This window comes from Sipha flava, unplaced genomic scaffold (assembly GCF_003268045.1).
Source record: "Sipha flava isolate LNK unplaced genomic scaffold, YSA_version1 117_pilon_pilon, whole genome shotgun sequence".
NCBI classification, from domain to species: Eukaryota; Metazoa; Arthropoda; class Insecta; order Hemiptera; family Aphididae; genus Sipha; species Sipha flava.
In genome coordinates, this window is record NW_020271741.1 from 1,987,483 (window position 1) to 2,009,726 (window position 22,244).

At 28.5% G+C, this 22,244-nt stretch overlaps 1 protein-coding gene across 1 annotated transcript in view; it reads left to right on the plus strand.

Moving 5' to 3' along the window:
- LOC112693122 (regulating synaptic membrane exocytosis protein 2) overlaps nucleotides 1–22,244 on the plus strand; it is a 199,236-nt gene that overhangs the window by 124,134 nt on the left and 52,858 nt on the right. The window contains exon 6 of the mRNA XM_025568049.1: nucleotides 21,419–21,688. Within this exon, the coding sequence (XP_025423834.1) occupies nucleotides 21,419–21,688 (270 nt within the window). The remainder of the gene's footprint in view (nucleotides 1–21,418; nucleotides 21,689–22,244) is intronic.

Consider the following 22,244-nt stretch of genomic DNA (forward strand, 5'->3'; position numbering starts at 1 on the left):
AACACGTCTAGCAAATTTAAAATCTAAAATGTAAATATATAGCCACATGATAAAATTAATTAATCAATTAACTTTCAATTTAAAATAATTCATGTATTTTACTGTTGCCTACAAAAAGTAAATATTAAATTTATAGATTATAAATGTTACTCTTTTATTAGTATATTAATTTTTTTTTGTCAATATTAATTTTAATATTTGAAGTTTAATATTAGTCAAATAATTTATTTCATCCCGTCACATTATTTTTAGGAATAAGATTTGCTGAGTTAAATAATAATTATTTTTATCATAGTTATATATATGTATTGCTTTAAAATGTATGACCAAAAAAAATTTAAGGCACTTTTAACTGTATTTATTAACTTTTTTTTTAGGTAGGTACTAGGTACTTAAGTAAAAAGGGCTAATAACTTTTTTCGGAAAATCAAGTTTTTTTTATAAATTTTATCAAATTACAAAAAAATAAAAATTGCCGGGACTGACGTTCATTGATAATCAGATTGTACATCAGTTTTTCTAATAAATTTTATTTCTACTTACTTATGTTTTGTATATCTATTTTTTTTTTTTTAAGGTGGGATTTATGAGGGTGGATTATCAAAAAAAAATAAAAGTACACCGGTAACAGGAATCTGCGCACGCCTATGATTTATTATTAAATTAAAGTGTTTTAATTACCTTGGTTATTGTTTTTCTTTTTATTGAAAAAGTCCGATATGGACAATTTTTGACGTTTATTCATGTTTATTTGTTTATTGCTGACGTGTCATGTAGGACTGTAGGAGTGCGGTTGAGGTGTTTACTATTTTCAACAAAATTACAATTTATAAATTACATACGCGAGTACGCGACAAGCTAACATAATACTGATTACTCATTCGTGGCGCACCTCGTTTCCAAATAAAATATAAATAATATTTAATTTTCCTTGAAAACGATCACCATTTGTTAATCGTCGATAACTAAAACAACGGACGGATTCTCAAAATACGGAGTCAATATATTATTATTGTCAATGGTTTACTATAGATCGTTATCGTCGGTACACCCAGGGAAGTTTTCGTAATAGTTATATTTTTAGCAATTTAGCAGTTTGTACCACGAATTAATACGCAGTGGAAACACTTGAAACGTGTTACATAAATTATATAACATTATTATATATTTTATTATTGCGTTCCTAATATACATATGTGCTAATAATAATGAACAGATTACGAACTAATACCAAAAATTAAATAAAATATTAATCGTTTCCAATTTTTTTTCATATTTATTTAATTTTTCTTAGAAACAAATTCATATTCATATAATTGTTGAAGGACGCTGCGTCCCCTGCGTTCCTTGATGGATTAAATTAAGGGGTACGCTATAATATGAAGAAAAATGAAGAGTAGCTCAGACCCTCTGCGTCCCCCCCCCAATTCAACCACTGGTTAGCGTTGAAAAATGAAATATTATTGTTATCAATTTGACGGCCACATGAAATGAGATGATCATTCTGCGTCGACATAGCATGGCCAACATAGTTATAGGCCAACGTATAGTTTTTGGTTTTTTTTTTTGAAAACAGTCAGAAGTCATGTATACCCTAGATGACGGATTGCTCTTCATTTCAAATTATATGCATTTTTATTCTTTTACAATTAGATAGTCGGTTTTACGTCAAATGAAATCCGTATTTCATAGTAAATACAATAATTATATCTGTGACAAGATGTATTGTTATGATTATAAAAATCTATAATGAAAATAAAGGAAAAATATTAATTGATTATAAAGATAAAGGGATAGTATTACATGTGCATATTACCACGGGGGAAAGCAAAATTCCAAAATTATCAAAAAATTGTAACTGCTGGGTGATTATTCATTTTAAAAATTTTTTTATGACTCAGAATTATGTTAAAAAATTAAATTAATATTTTATTGTAATTAGAAATAAATTATGTAATAGTGTATATTTTCAAAGAATTCTTAAAATGTATATATTTTTACAAATTTTATTGTAAAAAATATTGTATATATCTAATGTGAAATGGTTCCTACATAATATGGTGACATTTTTGACAGGAAAGAAACTTATAACTTTTCTTCGATAATCTTTGCAACCTTTTTTTAATCTTATTCTTAAAAATAATCATACATATGTATTGTCAGTGGCGTATTTAGGATTTTGCTGCCCCGGGTGCACATTTTTTTTATGCCCTTTTCCTCTCACCATTTTTTTTTGTTGTAGCAATTTTTCTTATCCTAAAAAAACTTCAATACATGTGATATGCTAATAATAGTATCATGCAGTATAAAAATCTATCGAGTGTCCTAGAATGTTGAATATCGTAGGTTTTCTTAGTAGTACCCATGATAACAAAAAAATTAAAGCCAATTGTAAAATGTATTAATTTATTTTATTATTTTAATTTATTTTCATAATATGTTAAAAATATCATTCAATTAATTTTTTTTCGTCGCGCATTTGATCTTGCAAAATCTTCAATTATTTCATCATAGTTTAATGAATTTGTCAACTGTGATTCAATATTTAGAATCGCCAAAGAGTTTAAACGATTATCATTCATGGAAGATCTAAGGTATGTTTTAACTCTTTTAAGAGTACTAAATGAACGCTCTGCTAAAGTATTTGATGCAGGAACACACAAAAACATTCGCAATGCAATATTAACATATGGGTAAACATCTTGTAAATTATCATCTTTCATGACTTTACATAAATAAAGCACCAATTTTGTGGACACGCTTTCTGGTAAGCCTTTTAAGTAACTACGAAAATGAATACATTCATTCATAAACGATATATCCAGATCTTGAGGATATTGTTTTTGTAACTCTTCAGCTTTTTGTCTTACTTCTAATACTGACAACTCAGTAATGTTAAACAAAAATCCAAATGAAATATTAATTTTTTCATAAGAGTTTAAACGCTTTCTCAACTCTGTAAGTAAAGAATCTATTATAATAAAAAAAGTATTTATTTCAAATGATTTTTTACCTACGAATGTTGTATCACCTTGAGAAGATTCATCAAAAGGCATTTTTCTTTTTTTTGTACGGGAAACTTTATATTCTATAGTTCCAGTTTTTTCTATGCCAAGTTTTTCATAATGTGAAAAGCTGTTTCTTAAATCCATTATATAATTTATCAATGATTTATATAGGGTTATTACAATATTCAAATCAATATGAATATTCTGCAGTTTCTTACTTATAATATTGAACCTCTCTAAAATATCATTCCATACTGATACCAGAATACCCATTTCTAAGCTTTTCATCTTTTTCAACAGTCCTTTACACTCACATTTAGTTTTAAAATTTTCAGTTGGATTGTTAATGAAAATATTTAAAGCCTTTAAAATTTCATTCCAATTACGTGATAAACTTAAACAAGCCTCATATCTAGCCGCCCATCGGGTATCAGATAATCTTTTAACAGTTACATTATCAGGTTTGGATAAGCATTGATCCAATACGTCCCAACGATAGGTAGATGCGGAAAAAAAGGAATAAATATTCTGAAGAAAATTAAAAAATTCAATAGCATACTATCACTATCACGCCGTCAGTCGTCACAGCAGTAATTAACACGTTACTAACATCATGGCCCGCAATATCATGAAAATGTTAGTATGTTCTATGGTGGTAGTACAGTGTTTTTGAACAGCTGATAAGCCGACGACAAACAATAAATTAATTCACGCGCGTTTATTATGAAATGTGAAGATTAATTTCACAAAATAGCTGTTTAATAGTGTTGTCGTGTTGATATAAATAACACGTTTTGTTGATAATGATTTCCCTATAGAAAAAAAATAACAAACATTTGTATCATTATTTTTACATCTATTTAAAAAAAAAAAGTTCTCAGTTAAATGTGATGCCCCCAAAAAAGTGCTGCCCGGGGCAATTGCCCCCCTTGCCCCCCCCCCTAAATACGCCACTGTGTATTGTATTAAAAATGGGAATAACACTAATTCAGCTATAAATATGGTTGTATAACGAGATATAATGCGCTGAACAATTATAATTGTAATTTTAATGGAAATGTAATTGTAATAGTAGTATATAATTGCATTATTTTTAAATTTTCATTATCGATGATATTGAATACAATATTACAATACAATATTTTGTATAAAAATAACTAATAACCTCATATTAATCTTCAAACATTGATTTTATTATTGTTTAACGTTTAGATAACCACGGGAACTAAATTCGAAGGACAATTTTGGGCAGTACAATAACATATTACTCACTTATCAATAACATATGATTAACCTATTGCTTATACGTAACAAGTCACTGACAAAACTGTAAAAAACTGATAATATACTAAATTGTATAGAAATACTATCAGACGGTGTGGCATGGTAGCTGTATACAGGTCATGTCGATCACACTACAACGAGAATAATTGAAACCGTGGTAGTTGAAAATATGTTCGATAATAATTAACGATTTTTACCGCACACAGTCAGTCAGTATTTTTTTTGTCTTTGGATATGATATTTATATCTTTCATTCTAGTCAATGGTGATTTTTTTTTATTATAATACCGGAGGGAAGCGTCGTATTTTATATTACTGGGATTGCGTATAAGTTCCTGCAGCCGTTTATTATACGACCATTACCCTGCCCCCCATCCAGAAATGTGTGATTTTTTTCATGCTTATAATTAGTACATAATTTGTATGAATTTGTATGAAGCTCGTTCACCGAGAAAAATTCGTTTTACGTGGGAGTGGCTGGAATAACGTTATTCTAACCTCTTCCACCAGTAAAATACACGTTTTACAAACATTTATTTTGCGAATAATTAGTGCGTAGTTTGTATGAATTTGAACGACCAATTTACCGCTTTTATTGATTAGCAAAGTGTATATTAGCAAAATATAAAATATTTTTAGAAGAATTCTGTATGCTTAAAATTTCTTATATCATTATAAACATAATTTTATTATTAGTATTTATACAAAGGTATACTGTAAACATTATGTTTCTATTTTAAACATTAACAATAACAATGGCATGGGATAAAAATAGTAATTATTTTTATTTTCTTAAGAAATATCCGATTTTTAATTTTTTTGTTAATATTCAATTAACATACAAAAATTTGACTTAAAATAAAAATTCTACTGAATAGTTTTTATATTGAATACATTATTATTTTGTATGAAACTATAGTAGTTTCTTTGACTGGTATTGGTTTTTTTTTTAGGTCATCAAATAACTCCTAATATTCGTTACATCTTTTCACGTATCATGTATGTATGTTATGTAATGGCCTACAGAATTTCTTAAACTATTATTCCCTCTGTGAAAATGTATTACTCTATGAAGTTCATACGACTTTTCATTAAGAGTTAGTATGATTTTTGGAATATCACATATTTATACATTTTTGACCATTCACTTATATCTCATATTTTTAAACATTTTATATACAAATGCAGTTATTAATGATTTACAAAAATTATACTTATTTATTTATTATACTTTACAATAAAAATTGATATTACTGGAATTATAGATTAAAGTGAAAATAAATTAAAAATAATTTGATCGAAAGAATATGTTTGAATACAATACAGTTTTATTATTATTCTGATAAAACTAAACAAAAATATTACAACTTTCGGAGATATAAGAGGTAAGTGACTGGATATATTGTTTTTTTTGGTTTTCCATTTAAAATTGGATGCCGACGAAAATATTACGAAACAAAATTGTTACTGACTTTAATTGCACATGGTCTTTTTGACCGGTTACGTACTTTAAAAATAGCTATAAATTTGAAAAACAATAATTGACTGTTCTAAATAATTTAAAAAAATAGTTTAACGTGTACATTAAAGATAAAAAAATGCATGAAATAAAGTAAATTATTCACCAGTGACTTCTACAATATAATATTAATAATATATATATATTATATAATAATAATAATAATATATATAATAAGCTCACAGTATTTTAGACCGTGATGAGACTCATGGTGGGTTAAGAATGCATAAAGGTTAAGGTCAAATAGACAGAAATCCATTGATATATATAAATATATATATATATATATATGTATTATAATAATATATGTATCGAGCGCAGTGTTGGGAATAGATAATTCAAAATTTATCTAGATAAAGATAATAGATAAAAAAAAAGATATTTTCAAAAAATGTTATTTTTTGGTCAATATTTCATATTCTAATAATATCTATGACGACTCAATTATAATCATTATTATCAATAGATACCTAAGTGTTAAATGTTTATTGTAGTAATGTTGTCTACCTTTAAGCAGTATTTATATATAATGTACAATATGATATGATAGTTAATCACTAAAATATTACATAAAAAAAAAAGAAAATTTCTCTGTACATCTTAATTTTCATTATTTTATAAGTAGTTACGACTTTACGAGTTCCAAGAGTGAAGTAATGACTATTTAGCATATGAGTACATGTGTATACTAAAACCTAATACCTACTATATTTGGAACTCCCATGGAAAAATAAGAAATTAAGTTTAAAAATACCAAAAATATTTTCCCTACATGAAAATACAAACAAAATGTCATACCAAGAAATAATAATTACTTATTAATAATACACGAATTATGATTATGAATACAAAATCTATATATATATATAAAAGAAAGTCAAGTTATTTACAGAATTTATAAATCAAGAATGGCTAGACCGATTTTGATGATCTCTGATTTCTTGGATTCTTCTCCATACATGAATAAAAATAACTCTAAACTTGGCAAGAATACAGACAATCTACATAAAATGATCTAGATAAGTAAAAATTTTATCTTAGATAATTAATTAGATAACTTAGCGTTATTTATCTAGATAAAATAAAATATGACTAAAAATCTATCTAGATAATTTATCTAGGTAAATTTATTTAGATAAGCCCCAACACTGATTGTGCGTGATGTGAAAAGTGGTTTTTATATTTATTACACGAGAACCAGATTCACGGCCGAGGCCTTTTCGTCCGTACACCTTCTATTGACGTGAGGCGTTACTCAAGGGGCCCAGATCGTCGTATGGACCACCAGCACCGAGCCGAGGCCCGTACCCTTTCATTCCGCGGACACGAGAACCGTGTTGAGACCCGCGGTCTCCACTGGATATTGTGGTTTTGTTACTATCTCGCGCTATGTCATAGCTACCACGTTTCAGCCGAAGTAGACACCTGAACCTTGGAAGCACATGGTCCGAAGCGGCTAAGCCGGCCCGGCATGCGGTGGGGTTCCCTTTCCCATGGTACTGACTAGGTCTTCAGTTGACGTTGGTTGGTCAACCTAGGGTTTTTGGCCCCTACTACTCTTTTGGCTTCCCAAGCCGGCTAGTGGTGGGCTGTCACACATATACACACAAACACATACATATATATGTATATGGTAAAATATATGAATAACATTGAGCAATGTGTGTACTTATATGATATTTTACAAATAAATAAATTGTTATATTTTCTCAATTAATAACAACATTATTTGAATAATATTATTATGTGTGGAACATTGATGACGCATTTTTGTTGTGTGCTATGAGTAAGGGATACGAAATAATTCTCAACCAAAAATCTATTCGAATTAATTAATCATTATTATGACATATGATTATTATAAATGCATAAAATTAATTATATAACGTGCATATCAGAAAGTCGATTTTTATCGTGGCTAATTAACATACTGAATTGCATTTTACTTATAACTTTTTGCTATCCTATATGTTTTATTAAGTGTAATTGTTAAAATATGTTGAAACGTAAATGGTATTTTTATGCTGGGATTTCCGTTTTTTTTTCTTTTTCGTATATGATATTTTAAGCTCAATTAAGGAGCTATGCTCCTTAGATGTATGTTTAATGTAGCATAGAATTGCGTGTGCTTTTTCGTTGGTCTTTCTTATATTGTTCTGTTTGACACGACCAGATAAATCTTGTGGCCATCTGTGAATGGAGGGTGTGGGATTGAAGAAAAAAAGAAAAACACGATGTATATTATGTTCGTTAATAACAAAGAATTGTATATATGTTTTGTGTTTTTATATTTCCTATTTAAACAGCGCGAGAGTATATAGTCCGGAAATTAATTCAAGGCCCTCGTGTCCGGTCCCTTTTTCATCAGGTTATTTACCTTTTTTTCCTACTCTGTCTTTGAACCCCTGCCATCATGCCACCATACATGGCGTTTTTGCAAATGCCGCGTCGGCAGTGATTAAGTGCGGACCGGAGCTTATTTAAATAACTCTTCACTATCATTCATCATTGCAGGCGTAGAGGTTAACTTTTTGGCCATCATATGCCAACACATTATTATACAATATAGTAACGGTGGTGTACCCGACCCGCAATTTAGTGTTCATTTCACATTTCCTACAACGGGAATAATACATTTCACAGGCTATATAGTTTAATCACCAAGGACAAAAAAAAAGAAAATAAAAATAAATAATTATATTTATACCTATTGGTACAGACAACAATAAAAACGTTATAAACCTTACAAATTATAGTCTACTAAAATCTATTTAACGCGTTTCTTAATAAAAATAATACATCGCATTTTATATATATATATCTATGAGTACCTATATAATATTGTACGTACTTATAAAGTATCTTGTGATAAGTTATACATAATATGATTGTTACTACATTTTTATTGAATCATTTCTTCAAGAATAAGCAAAATTGTTTTTCATCGATTTAAGAGTTTTTAAAAAAATGTTTCTTTTTTTTTAATATACTCCGAAAGAGAAAATTACATTTTAAATTCGATTGTTTATAAAATAACAATATTAGGATTTGAAAACAAAAATAGAAATTTATGTCCACGAACAATAATATTATACAATCTCAAAGTTAAAATATCATTAAAGGAAAGGTTGGAAAATTGTTCACCGTGTGAAGAACAATTATTTCCTATGCTTTAAATATTGATTGATGTACAAAATAAATTATAATGAATATTTTTTAACTTAACGTTTTCCAAGTAAACGTGAACAAGAGAACAATCATATATAATGTAGTTTCCTTCTTGACGTAATAATTTATTATCTAATTTTGTCCCTGTCAATATGATATACAATTGAGTTAACCTGTTGTAGTGTATGCGTTCCACATGAAACTTTGTTAAAATGTAATATTAAATGAGTTTGTGGATAAATTAAAGCATAGAGATGACTTGCGCGTAGTCTCTTGCATGTCGGTTACTAAAGGTATTTACTTAAAATCATATTGGAAAATTTTCACAATAATCTCCATAGGTGAAACTAGATACTTTTATCAGGTCAGGCCAAATGAAAAATATAAACAGTATTATTACGAAAAATTAACTATTATTTCCTATAATATAATTATAAAAATAAACGTCAAATTTCTAAATTAAACAATAATTAATAAAACCGATTATTTGAATACATAGAATAGACTTATTATGTTCTATTATTATCCTTATTTGTACCAATTGTACCTATATACTATATTATATTATAGTATTATATAAAACGTACAAATTTATACGTTTACTTATATAAATATATTCTTGATAATGTCTAAATAATTATTAAAATATATAATATATACCAAGGGTGGCCAACATGTCTATGTACACGAGCCACATGTATTAATAAGATTAGATATATTAAGAGTCAAATTATCTAATCGGTACTTCTATACTACAAAAGTAATTAAGAAAGCTAACAGTTGATAAACATATATATATATATATATATATATATATATATATATAAATAATTAAGTCAAAATATCGTTAAAATTTAACTAATGATCATCTCACAGAATTACTAAGAACTACTCTTACATCAATTCAACCAGATCTTAGGAAGCTTACTAAAAAAGTGGACATGAAAAAAATACTAAGCAAACAAATTTAACTTGATGTTTAATTTTTTAATTTATTATTCATATAAATAATTTTTTTTTTTTTGCTTATTAATCTGTACACTATAGCCTCATATCTATGCAATACATTTTTTTTTTTGTAAATATATACAAAAAAATTAAAATATTTTGGTTTTTGTAAATAAGACCGCGAGCCGCATACGACTATGATGAGGGTCGCATGCGGCTCGCGAGCCGCGATTTGGCCACCCCTGATATATACATATATTTAGTTAGTATTAGGTCAGGCCATGGTCTGAGTGGCCTGACCCGTAGTTTCGCCTATGATAATCACACGTGATTTCGAGTGAAATATTACCTTATTATATACGTTTCGTAAATGTTTTACATGTCATATAGTAAGTATCTGCTGAACAAAAAAAAAAAAAAAAAATTGCAAGCATAATGAACTATATAGGGTGCAAGTGAATATTACGAGTACTCTGTGAATTATTGACGTCAGAGTTTCGATTCTCACAGTTTGTCAAAGTTTATTTAAGCTTGCATCGTAAATATATGGCAGTCTTGTCATTGTGTGTTCATTCCGAACTAAAACTAAAGCACTAAAATTTAGTGCCTATGGTATTCTTGGTACAGTTGAATTTATCTGCGAAGTATAGTTGGGTTAATTGAATTTTGGCGAGCTTGAAAAACTTGCACAGAGTACTCACGGTGTTAAATTATTTCGGCATAAAATCGAATTATTATTTAGTGTGTAAATGTGTAATAACTCGATATAATTTAGTTCAAATAGTTGTAGATTCATAATCAATATCAGTATCATGTGGGGTTCGTGTTATAACCTCGCGGAATCGTACTAGTAAACGGTACAGTTCATTGCGAAGTACACATTTAATAAACATTTATTGGTTTAGATATAGGCGTACGGAAACCATTACGAAAACCCACACTGCATAACCTTAGTTATAAGATAGTTTTGCAAAAAAAAAAAAAAAAAAACGAAACAGGAATACAAACAAGCGCCACCATCAACCGGATATCATTTTATTAAGTAATTGTCGTATAATTTAAAACACTAGAGTTGTGTTGCTAATGAATTGTTCACGCTGAAAGCACGAAACGTTCGAGTCGTAGCACTACGGTTTCCTAAAAACATATTTATTCATTTATTTTTTCATATTAATTTCGACACGATTTCGGCCATCTCCGTGCTCTGGACACCACACGTACAGTTGTGCAGTTCGACGGATTGCAGCACGTGCGAAGTCCACGTTGGTTTTGGCGGTATTTTCGTGAAACCCATGTCGGTTACACACGCATACGTCCTCCCGGCTGTTCGCAAACAAAAGGTCCTTAACGATGTCCCCGTGGAAACTCGGCCGCAGCCGCGTACAGCCCTGTGGTGGGGTTTCCTGTCCTTTCGACGCCGCGGCACACGCACTCGCACACGCTGCTCGTTTTTCCGCCGGTGTGGCCGTTCGTGTAATTCAATCAACTGGTCGGTGATCGCTCGCAACTTACCGGTTAATGTCGTCGCCAACCCAAGTCATCGGTGAACATTGCGGCCAATCGATTGCGTTTTTACCACGCGTAAACGTTCGAGCAACGATGTCGGTGGCTGTTGGTACCGACGTCGGGTATCGTTTGACCCGACCGATAACGGAAAGATTGTTAAACGTGCTGTTCCCGGTGGTACCTACCCGCGTGCGGTACAACGTATGAGCTGATGGTTTTGACAAAACGTTTTACTATCTCTCCAACCGCTCTCCACCGTCCCCGTTGTTTACGAATCAATTGGTTTATCAATTTTTCGTAATACAACCTGATCGACTAATTGATAGTCTACCGCATTCACCTTACAAGTCAACTTGTTGACGAACGACACCATACACCTATCAATTTATTTGTCGATCATAAATTTATCTGGCAATCGACAAACCGATTGTTTCGTGTATGGTTTAGGGGGAGCTATACCCGACTGGCTTTCATTATGTCTGGATAACCATCAAGATACGCTGCCTCGCTAACGTTTGAGTATGATGATGTTGATGTTGATGTTCAGTACGTAGATCGTTAAATGTAGATAATATATTTTTCTCTAATACTGAACTGCAGCTAAATGTTTAAATATAATATATACGTATTATGGCATAGCTACAATAATTATAAATGTTGGTTCAGCCACAAAATAAAATTATATACAATTTGTACTAATTGTCAATTTTAATAACTTTTTTTTAATTTTTATTTTCATTACTTTGGCTGGCCAAATGTTAAAGTTTTATAAATTGGCCTTTTAGGTACTTTTAGTTGCCTATCTCTGTTGCATACGATTGATTTGCACAATAATCGAAACTTTTTTTTTTTCATTGAAAACATACGTGAAGTATTTTGTAATGAATTTAATAATGCAAAATCTAAAAAAAAAAAAATGAAGAAAATTCCTTTTATATGTGTATATTGTAAAATAGTCATCATTTAGATAAATTATTTTTTTTTAGTAATGAACCCGTACATTTGTTTGCTGTGTTGCTCCGTGCTTCTTTGCAGTAACACAATTTGTTCAGATCATTACAATTCCTTTATTTATATCCTTCATTATTTGTGTAATAAATTCTTCCATGTATATTTTGTATTACATTTGTATTAAATATTAAACAAATATGATGGAACATAATGCAACTTTAGAAACAGCGTATCAGAGAGATAGATGAAAAGACATTTTGATGGCAGCGCTAGTTCTGAATGGACCGTTAAGCTGATGAAGAAGAAGATTAAACAAATATAATATTATTTAATAATAATAATTCGTTGATTGAATTTAACATGTTATACCTTTTTTATATACTGTCTATAGTCCATACTATACGTGAATACCTATGTAAACATTAACAAAAACCGTATTGTGTAAGTCAATTATGGACATTTACAGTAATGTATATGTTATATACATGTTGTATATGTTATATGGTATATGTTAATATACCGATGACATTGTCTTTGAAAAATATATTTATACATATATACGTGTCACAACTGCAATTCATTTCGGCTAATCGTGCACGTTTTACGCTTTCATCCTTGAACGATATACGAGTACTACGAGACCAAAACAAATGCTATACACTAGTGCTCTGCATGATCAGTCCAGTATGAACCAGAAAGGACCATGGTCCTGTCTTATTGCATACAAATTAGTGAAGGATTGGTTTGGCCTAACACCTTACTTGTAAGAAAGATTTTGGGTCAGTGTGATCTCTCAAATATAATCAGGTCGGTTCGATTCAGATCAGTCTGTCCTGGCTCGTTTAAAATCTATCAAATAATGATTTTAAAGACATTATTTATAGAATTAATAACACGTATATTATTATGGCAATCGATATTTAACCCCTGAGCTGTTGTTTTATGTATTTTGTAAGTATATATCTCAGAGCTGTACATGATACCTATTAAGAGGGTGTTATACTGATCATTTTCAGCGGTAAAAATCGTTAATTATTATCGAACACATTTTCAACTACCACGGTTTCAATTATTCTCGTTGTAGTGTGATCGACATGACCTGTATACAGATACCATGCCACACCGTCTGATAGTATTTCTATACAATGTAGTATATTATCAGTTTTTTATAGTTTTGTAATAATTTACGAGCAGTCTAAATATCTATTAAAAATTAAGTGGTATGTTTCAAAACTTTCACAGTTTAAAATTATATTAGTTCATATAATTTGTCAGCTGTATAAAATTATATTATATTTTCGGTTTGGTCCGTTAGAATAAAACATTGGAATGGGTTTGGTCCGGTCCATAAAATATTACAGTCGGTATCGGTCTACTCTAACAAATTATTTTAAATTTTCATTTTGGTTTGATCTCTAAAATTACGGACCGTTAAGAACATTGTTATACTGATTAAAAAAATGCAATCGATTATATCGGTGAATTTAACAAATACAATGAAACATGGTTTGAACTTGGGGATACTTGCGCCACTAAAGCAATAGATGAACTGTGAATAATTCGTGAGTTTAATAATAATATCAAATTAACGACTACGTGGTCATGTGATTACATAGTATGTGCATATGCTTGTATGCAAGGGAAGGTCTGAGGTGAGTTCAGTGCTTGACTTAAGGGGGGACGCAGGGGGACGGTGTACCCCAACTAATTTTCAGAAATTTTAGCGTCCCTCTACTATTATTGCGTTATAAATATAACGCTTAACAAGTCTTAAGGACGCTATTTTCTTTAAACTAAACAGAGTCCCCCTTCTTTATTTTTACCAAATCAAGCACTGGGTGAGTTTATATTGTAAAAGCATTTATATTTATATTTTTATATCTAGACTTAACCGTCAATAACTATTGTCCATATAAAAGATATTTAGATATTTAATAGGAAATGGTAACTTAACCAAATTGGGCGGGTCAATTTTCCTTCAAAATTAAAATACTACTTTTCTCCAACAATTTTCTTTTGCATACAATTATATTAATTTTCCTCTAAATATTAAAATATTTTTTGGCACCAGTGTTGTTGTGCTGTAAACCGTATTATAAAGTGAAAGTATCAGTCGATAATATCGTAACGTATACCCCATTGTGAGTTGTTTCAATTACAAAAAAAATGTTATAGAAAAAAAAAAAATTAAATGTGGCTAATTATTGTGAAATAAATTCAAACTGATATTTATTGTTAAATGAGAAGCATATATCTTACAAAAAAATGTAAACTATTTAACAAAGAGTAAAATAATTATTAATTTGTTTAATATTTATTTTTTAAACAGGTACTCATTTGTTGCAGGAATGTCGAATTCAAAAAATATAGATATTTTAATACTATTTTTGAATACATTTTTACTAATGTTTAATTTACATCATCCATAAAAATGGGGCTAAGTAAATTAGATCCGCAATAATTCGTGTACTTTTTAAAAGCGATAAATTGAGTCCTGGAGAGAAATAAAGGTAGTAAATAAGTTGGGTCCTAGATATTAACCTGCTTACCTATTTATATCTTACTAAATGCTTTGTTTATTCCAAATATTTGGTCCGAATCAGCAGCTATCACCGTGCGCACGCAAATGGTTGTGAATCATATTATTCACGATTAAACCAACGTCCTAATATTTTTAAATTGGTTGGCAATATTAGAAAAACAGTCAGTGTACATAAGTAAAATTGCGAAGTACTAAACGGAAAAAAAAATAGTATGCTCGATAAAGAATAATATTTAAGTGAGCAAATGACAAAGTACTCTAATAATACGAAAACCCGATTTAAGTTTGTTAAATCCATATCATTTAAGTTTTTACCAAGAACAAAACATTATAAAAAAAGCTTATATTTTAATTTAATTATATTAATAAAAATGAAATTGAATTTTTTAGTATATACAATTTATACCATAATTAGAAAATTTGACTTCCAATAAAGATTTTTATATGTAACATTAATAACAAAATATAATGCATTATTAACTTTTTGCTAGGACTTGATGTAAGACCTACTCTCTTTTTTTTTCCGAGACTCTACTTACCTACTTACTTACTACCTTTTATTTGTCGGAACCCAATTTACCGATAAAAGGTCATGGGACCCAATTTACCATCCGCAATAGAAATAACCTATTTTTATTTATAATTTTTTATTGGAGGAAAATGGTCAAGATTTATTTATTTACTATTATTATTTTTTTTTTATTGAAAATAGACAATGAAGGAAAATGGTTACGGCTAAAAAAGTTTATCGTCATTATTTGTTATTCGTTAATAACTATTGTTATCGTAGCCCTTTAAATATCTTCTCCAATATATATATGTTAGTCTCCTGTATATGTGTATGTGTGTGTGTGTGTGTGTGTGTGTGTGTGTGTGAGTGCGTGTAGCCACAGGTATAGAGTAGGTACTAACGCGTTTTAAGCCCACGTTTGTGTGTTTTTCGATTGGTTACTTTTCTATTACGCACAGCTTCCATAATCTCCCGCACAACCCACTTGTCATACGAGAACTCTGCGATATGGATGCGAACTATGACGTAGTATACAGATACACCTACGTATCGTCGGAAAATTCGAATCGTATTTGTATATTGAAAATAATCTCATATCAAAAACTTTTCGAGGTTTTACTTGATATAATTCATCATCTATTCATGTACTTGCTTACGGTGAATTAATATTTTTATTTTTTTTTGTTAAAATTGTACCATGCCATTATGGTAACTGTATATACTCATTAAAATATGACGTATAGGATATACTGAGAGGATTTGCATTACTTTTAAATGGTAAAATTCTTTAAAGGTAACGCGGTGCTATTATAGCATTACTTCGAGGACATCATCAATGCACTCTATGTATGCGGTTTTCAATATACCCAAAAATTCGATATCTTTATATACGTATGTATACCTGAAGAAAATACATTGTAAATATCTAGTCTCTATAGATACATATATCTACAGTGTCTTTAGTATTTTATTTATATTATTTTCTTCGTGATTAAGGAAACTTATAGACAACGACAGAGATATACAAATGAAAATCTTAAAAGAAAATATATTACTTTTATCTACATTATATATATATATACTTTAAGTACTGCTGATGGATATACCTATGTGATATTTTTTTTTTATTGAGTCGTTTCTTTAGAAGTATATTATGCTATATAATTTTAAATAGTATTCACAAATAATATACCGTGATCAATATAAAAATAACAACAGAATATTTTCAAAGAAATCTTCTGTAATTTCAATACGTACTAAAAAAGATGTAGTTCTTATTATTGTATGTATAATATCTATAGAAGTGAAATGGGATAGTTTCGCAATATAATATAATTGTCAGTGTGTAAGACTAGTAAAGAAAACCATGAAGGAGGTGAATATAACGAAACTTATATACATACTAACCGAGCATCAAACATGAGAAATATCGATAGTAGGTTCTTAGTGGAAAATAATTATAGCATGTAAGTTTACTTATTACTAACCATAATTAAGTAGCCAAAAAAAATATACGATAAAAAAATACAGTAATGTCTATATAATTTTATGTTTTAGAAATAATATTTAAAAATACATTATAAATACCTATTTTATAGTTCTTCGCTCTTTTAGATGTACATAATTGCATAACTATGTTTGTAACTAAGTAATAATAAATGTAAGTTATACGGTTTATTATAATCATACAAATTAATATTTCAAAAATCAAAATTAGAAAATATTAATAAGTAATCCTTGAGCATAGAAAATAATTCTATGAAATTTAAAAATCTATTGGTTATAATATATAATATAGACAAATTAATAATTTATTATTTTTTTAATTTTTATTAAATTTATTTCTATAAATAATGTATATTTAAAATTGTAAATAGCTCTAAAATATAAAAATTAATCGGTTTTTTTTCATTAAAAAATTTAATTATTATATAGTTAAAACAAGATTGTAACTTGTTTATCTATAAAACGAAATATAGTAAAACTAAATCCGACAAAATATATATATATATATATATTACTTTATAATTTGCCTCTTGTATTTATTATAACAAATATTTATTTACACAAATATGTGTAAGAGGATTTTTTTTATTAAACATTAAAACTTTACAGGATGTCAAACTTTTCCCATTAGTTACCATTTTTTTGATTTTTTTTTTTTTTTTTATAAATTATGTACTTCAAACACTATTCTCATACTGTAACGCTTCAATAAAATTCCAATTACTTATATATTAAAATATGATCAAATTATAAATGATGAATCACGTTAAAATTGTTTGGTAATGATGATTAATCTAGGGAATTGAAAAAAAAAAATTTAAGTTTTGTTGAAAATAATTTTTTGTGAAATTTTTTTTAAACAAATTTAGGAGTACAGTACTCAGAATACTATTAAGCAAAATATAGATATAAGAACGAGTACATTTTATATATACTCAAATATATATTTATATAGTAGTAAGTACAATACTTGTATACTAACATTATTTTACTAATTGAAATTTTAAAATTGTATTAACATATAGAAAAATAGAAATATAGAAAAAACATTTTCACTAAGACATTTCTTAGTACTTTTCGAATATAAATAAATTATATATATACCATTTGAAGAAAAATAATCAACTTTTCTTTAAGCATTTTTTCATATTTACACTATCGAAAAAATTCATGTTTAACATTTCCTTATTTTTTCTTTTGTTATATTATGAATATCAGAATTGTAAATTTTAATGAAATATATATAACCTTATTATTGAAGTTTTTCCAATATTATTTTATTTAAAAATACGATTGTGTCCAATTATTCTACACATATATCCCAATTTTAAAGACAATTTGTTATTAATAGTTTTGTTATAATATAATACAATAAATTATATTTTTTGTAATTCATAATTGATTTGATTATAATTTTATAAAAAAAGTTGTAATTTAAAATACTATAATACTTTGAATTTAGTTCGTATACCAAGTATACATTCTATACCTTCTCATATATCAATAATTTGAATGAACTTCATTTATATATAATTATTCACGACTTTTGATTAGTTGCTGATAATATATACATAAGTGTGGTATGACAATTTATTTGTTTTAAAATCAATATAAATTGGGTTATATAACAATACGAAAGGTGTTGTTTAAATAAATTGATTAAATAAAAAAATATTAATATTTGTGATAAATGTGAGTAAAAATTTGATATTTAAATTTTTAAGACTCTCACTAATGTAAATGATGTTGAGTATTATTAAAGGAAAATTGAATATACAATAAAATGTATGTCTAAATTAAAACAGTTAAATAGCTAGTTAATTCTAGGTCAAATAATCTTAATTCATAATTTATGGGCCATGAATGTAAATTTGTTGTGATTAAATAGGTTTTGTTAGCAAAAAAATAAATATATAAATTCAGATTCTACTATAATATTGTATACAAAATAAAATAACGGACACCATAATATCTACTTTATATTGTTTGAAAAAGCTATTAAAATGTAGTTAGAACATATTTTTAACGTATAAAAATGTACAAAAGAAGACAGCATTTCACTGATGTTTACAGAAAGTGTATTATTCAGAATAGAATAAAATATTATACATGAAATATTTGTCTACCATATAAAGAGAAAATGAAAAACTTATAGTTTTGAAAAAAAAACTTTTTTTAACTACATTGACTGTGTTTTGAAATATCAGATTTACTGATAATGCACTTTTTAAATTTTATATGAATTCGACGAAACCGAGATTCTATATTTTATACCGCATAAATCGTATTATAATATCTTAAATATTGTGTATAGTAAAAAAAATACTATTGAATCGTATTAACTCTAACACGTGATGATGTATACGTTTAAATTAATAATGATAACTAAAACAGTGGAAAATGTTTTTGTGTCAATGTTATACTTTTTTAAACTTTTAGTGTTTTTTTTTTCATCAAGTATTAAATGTATGAAATAAACATATTTCAAATTAATGGATCATACGATTATCAAACACCCATAAATTATATTTGAAGTAAACCATTATAATTTACGGATAAATATGTACATAATTCCAATATCAATTAAATGATGGCGATCTATGCCACTTTTAATTTGATATTTATACGTTAAGATTTTAAGCATGGATTGAAAATAGAGAATATTCATTATCATACTGTAATAATTATCCTGTCATACATAAATTTAATAATTATATATATATATATATACATACATTGAATACAATAACTGAGTATAGTATAGAAACATACTTTAAAATGATTAATTATAGTGTAGTAAGTATTATAATCTTTTAAATTAAAATCACGACAAAATATAAAATATTTATGTTAGAATTACAGTGCGTGAACTTTTACTGTCGGAATTTTTTTATTTATGATTGAGCTATGAAGGATAAAGTACCATATATGTTTCCAATTGATCTCCAGCATATTTAAAGCACTATAATATTTCATAAAATCAATATTTTTTGACCGGTATTTACATAAGTCTATTTACCTAAGAAAATAAATTACGTTCAATAATGTATAATATATACATTATGACGTAATATATTCTTTCTGTATCATACAAACACACACACACACATACACACACGCACATACATATAATCTGGACTCGAGGGATATAAACGAACCTTGTACACAATCCTGTCGTACCTTTGGCATTCCAACACTTCCATATAGTATTAACAAGGTGGGCACGATGCTCATATACCGCACTGTACACTCCAATGCGTGAAACAATACGTGTTAAATAACATGTGAAATACATTTATGATTATTTATTTTGGCGATGGGGGCAGAATGAGATAAAGTGGCTATATCTGAAATGCCGTTACCTATAAAGCTTTTCGGTAAACAAGTTAAAAAGAGCACGAATTGATATAACCGAAAAAGCACAAAAAATACTTCTTAAATTAATAACACGCACGTCCTTTAAAATAAATTATCTAAAAAAGCATACTGATGAAATGATGATTACTGAGATAAATCTATTTATTTTTTCCCAAAACTACAAAATTTAATTTTAATTCTCATGTTATTAATTTTATTATAACATCTTCTTTTGCACTTTACACTCCAATCTTTATATTAACATTATATCCAAAATTGCATCCATCTTTTACAAAGAACTCTGGTTCTGCTTAGTCAACTATTTAGACTCCCTTATCAGAGAACGCAATTAAATTATGTTATTTCTGAATATCGTCTTAAATGGTTAGCTAGCAAATGTGCAGAAATCTCATATATCAAAATTAACTTTTAGTATTAATCAATCAAGTTGAAAAGTGTCATCACTGGGTGGCTTATTTTATCGGTTTATTCGAGTATATCAGAAATTCTATCCATTCATACCTCTGCTTATTGTAAAAAAAAAGAAAATTACAAAATGTGCATTTATAATATAAATTAAAATATATATATATATATATATAAATATCTTGAAGTTTCGTTCATCGGCTTAGGTCAAAATTACTTATTGACTGTCTGTTTCATCATGATACTTAAGAACTATTATAAGTGTATAATATATAGATATACCTATGAAATACCTTGTTGTGGTATTGTGATATTCATAAGCGAATAATGATTTTAATTCTATATTGTTAAAAAAAGTTATAGAAATGTATATTCACGATGAACAATATGTTACCGCTGCATCATAATATTATGTTGTATTTTATTATTAGTGATCTACGTCGAGTGACATCGGTAATGGAATAATAAGTACTATTTTAGGCGACAGTTTTTCGAGCGGAAAAAGTATCTCTTTTAGTCTGCGCCTATCTAAATGAACTGCGATCACCTCCTCACATCCTAATTTTAACGTTGCAGTTGAATTTGAAAAACAATTGTTGAGATATAACAGTATCAGCTTTGAAATCTCCTAATCAAAAAAAAAAAAAAAAATGATTTAAGTTATACGATTTTTTATTTTTATTGTTTCACAGAACACTTGGTGCTGCAGCATTTGCCGACGCAAGCAACAGAGTTCGTCGATACTGCAACCCGTGATGACGCAAAACTCAACCGACAGCCTGTTGGACGTGCCGATAGTCGACACGTTGCAACGGCGTCACTCGGACGTGAAAATCGGACGGAACTCCGGGAGCGCCGGATCCGGCAACGGGTCGCTGGGTACGGGGCTAGCACCGCCGCGGTCGCCTGAGCTGAGACGGCACTCGGATGTGTCACCCGCCACGCTGAAAGACATGGAAAAAGTAAGCAGAACCAAAATCTCCTTGGTGCAATAACAAAAATAATAATATTAATAACAACTACTTGAGTACAAAACTCGACAGTGCGTCACGGCCATAAGTCTTCCAACTTGAACGCGCGTAAAAGTAAATAACAAACCCATCCCAGCTGAATATATATATATATATATATATATATATATATATATATATAAATATATACCTATAATATATATAAATATATACCTATAATATATATACGTGATCCCATTGGATCGCACTTGTGCACACGCGTCCCGTTTTTGTACTTAGCGAGTGGATGATTGTGTACGTGTGTACAAGTACGAGCTCAGAACTTTAGTTCCGACTCGAAGTATCCAATCTCTATAACGATAATTATGTGACTTTTTAAGTCCAAAAATGAACTAACCATCCTAGTGTATATCGTTTGAGTAAACCCCCCCCCACCCACAAACGAACAATTATGATATGCAGCGGAAAAACGATTAAAAAATAATAATGTCGGTTTCGTTTACATACGAAACGCAAACTCGCGCATAAGTTAAACGACTTTTGAATG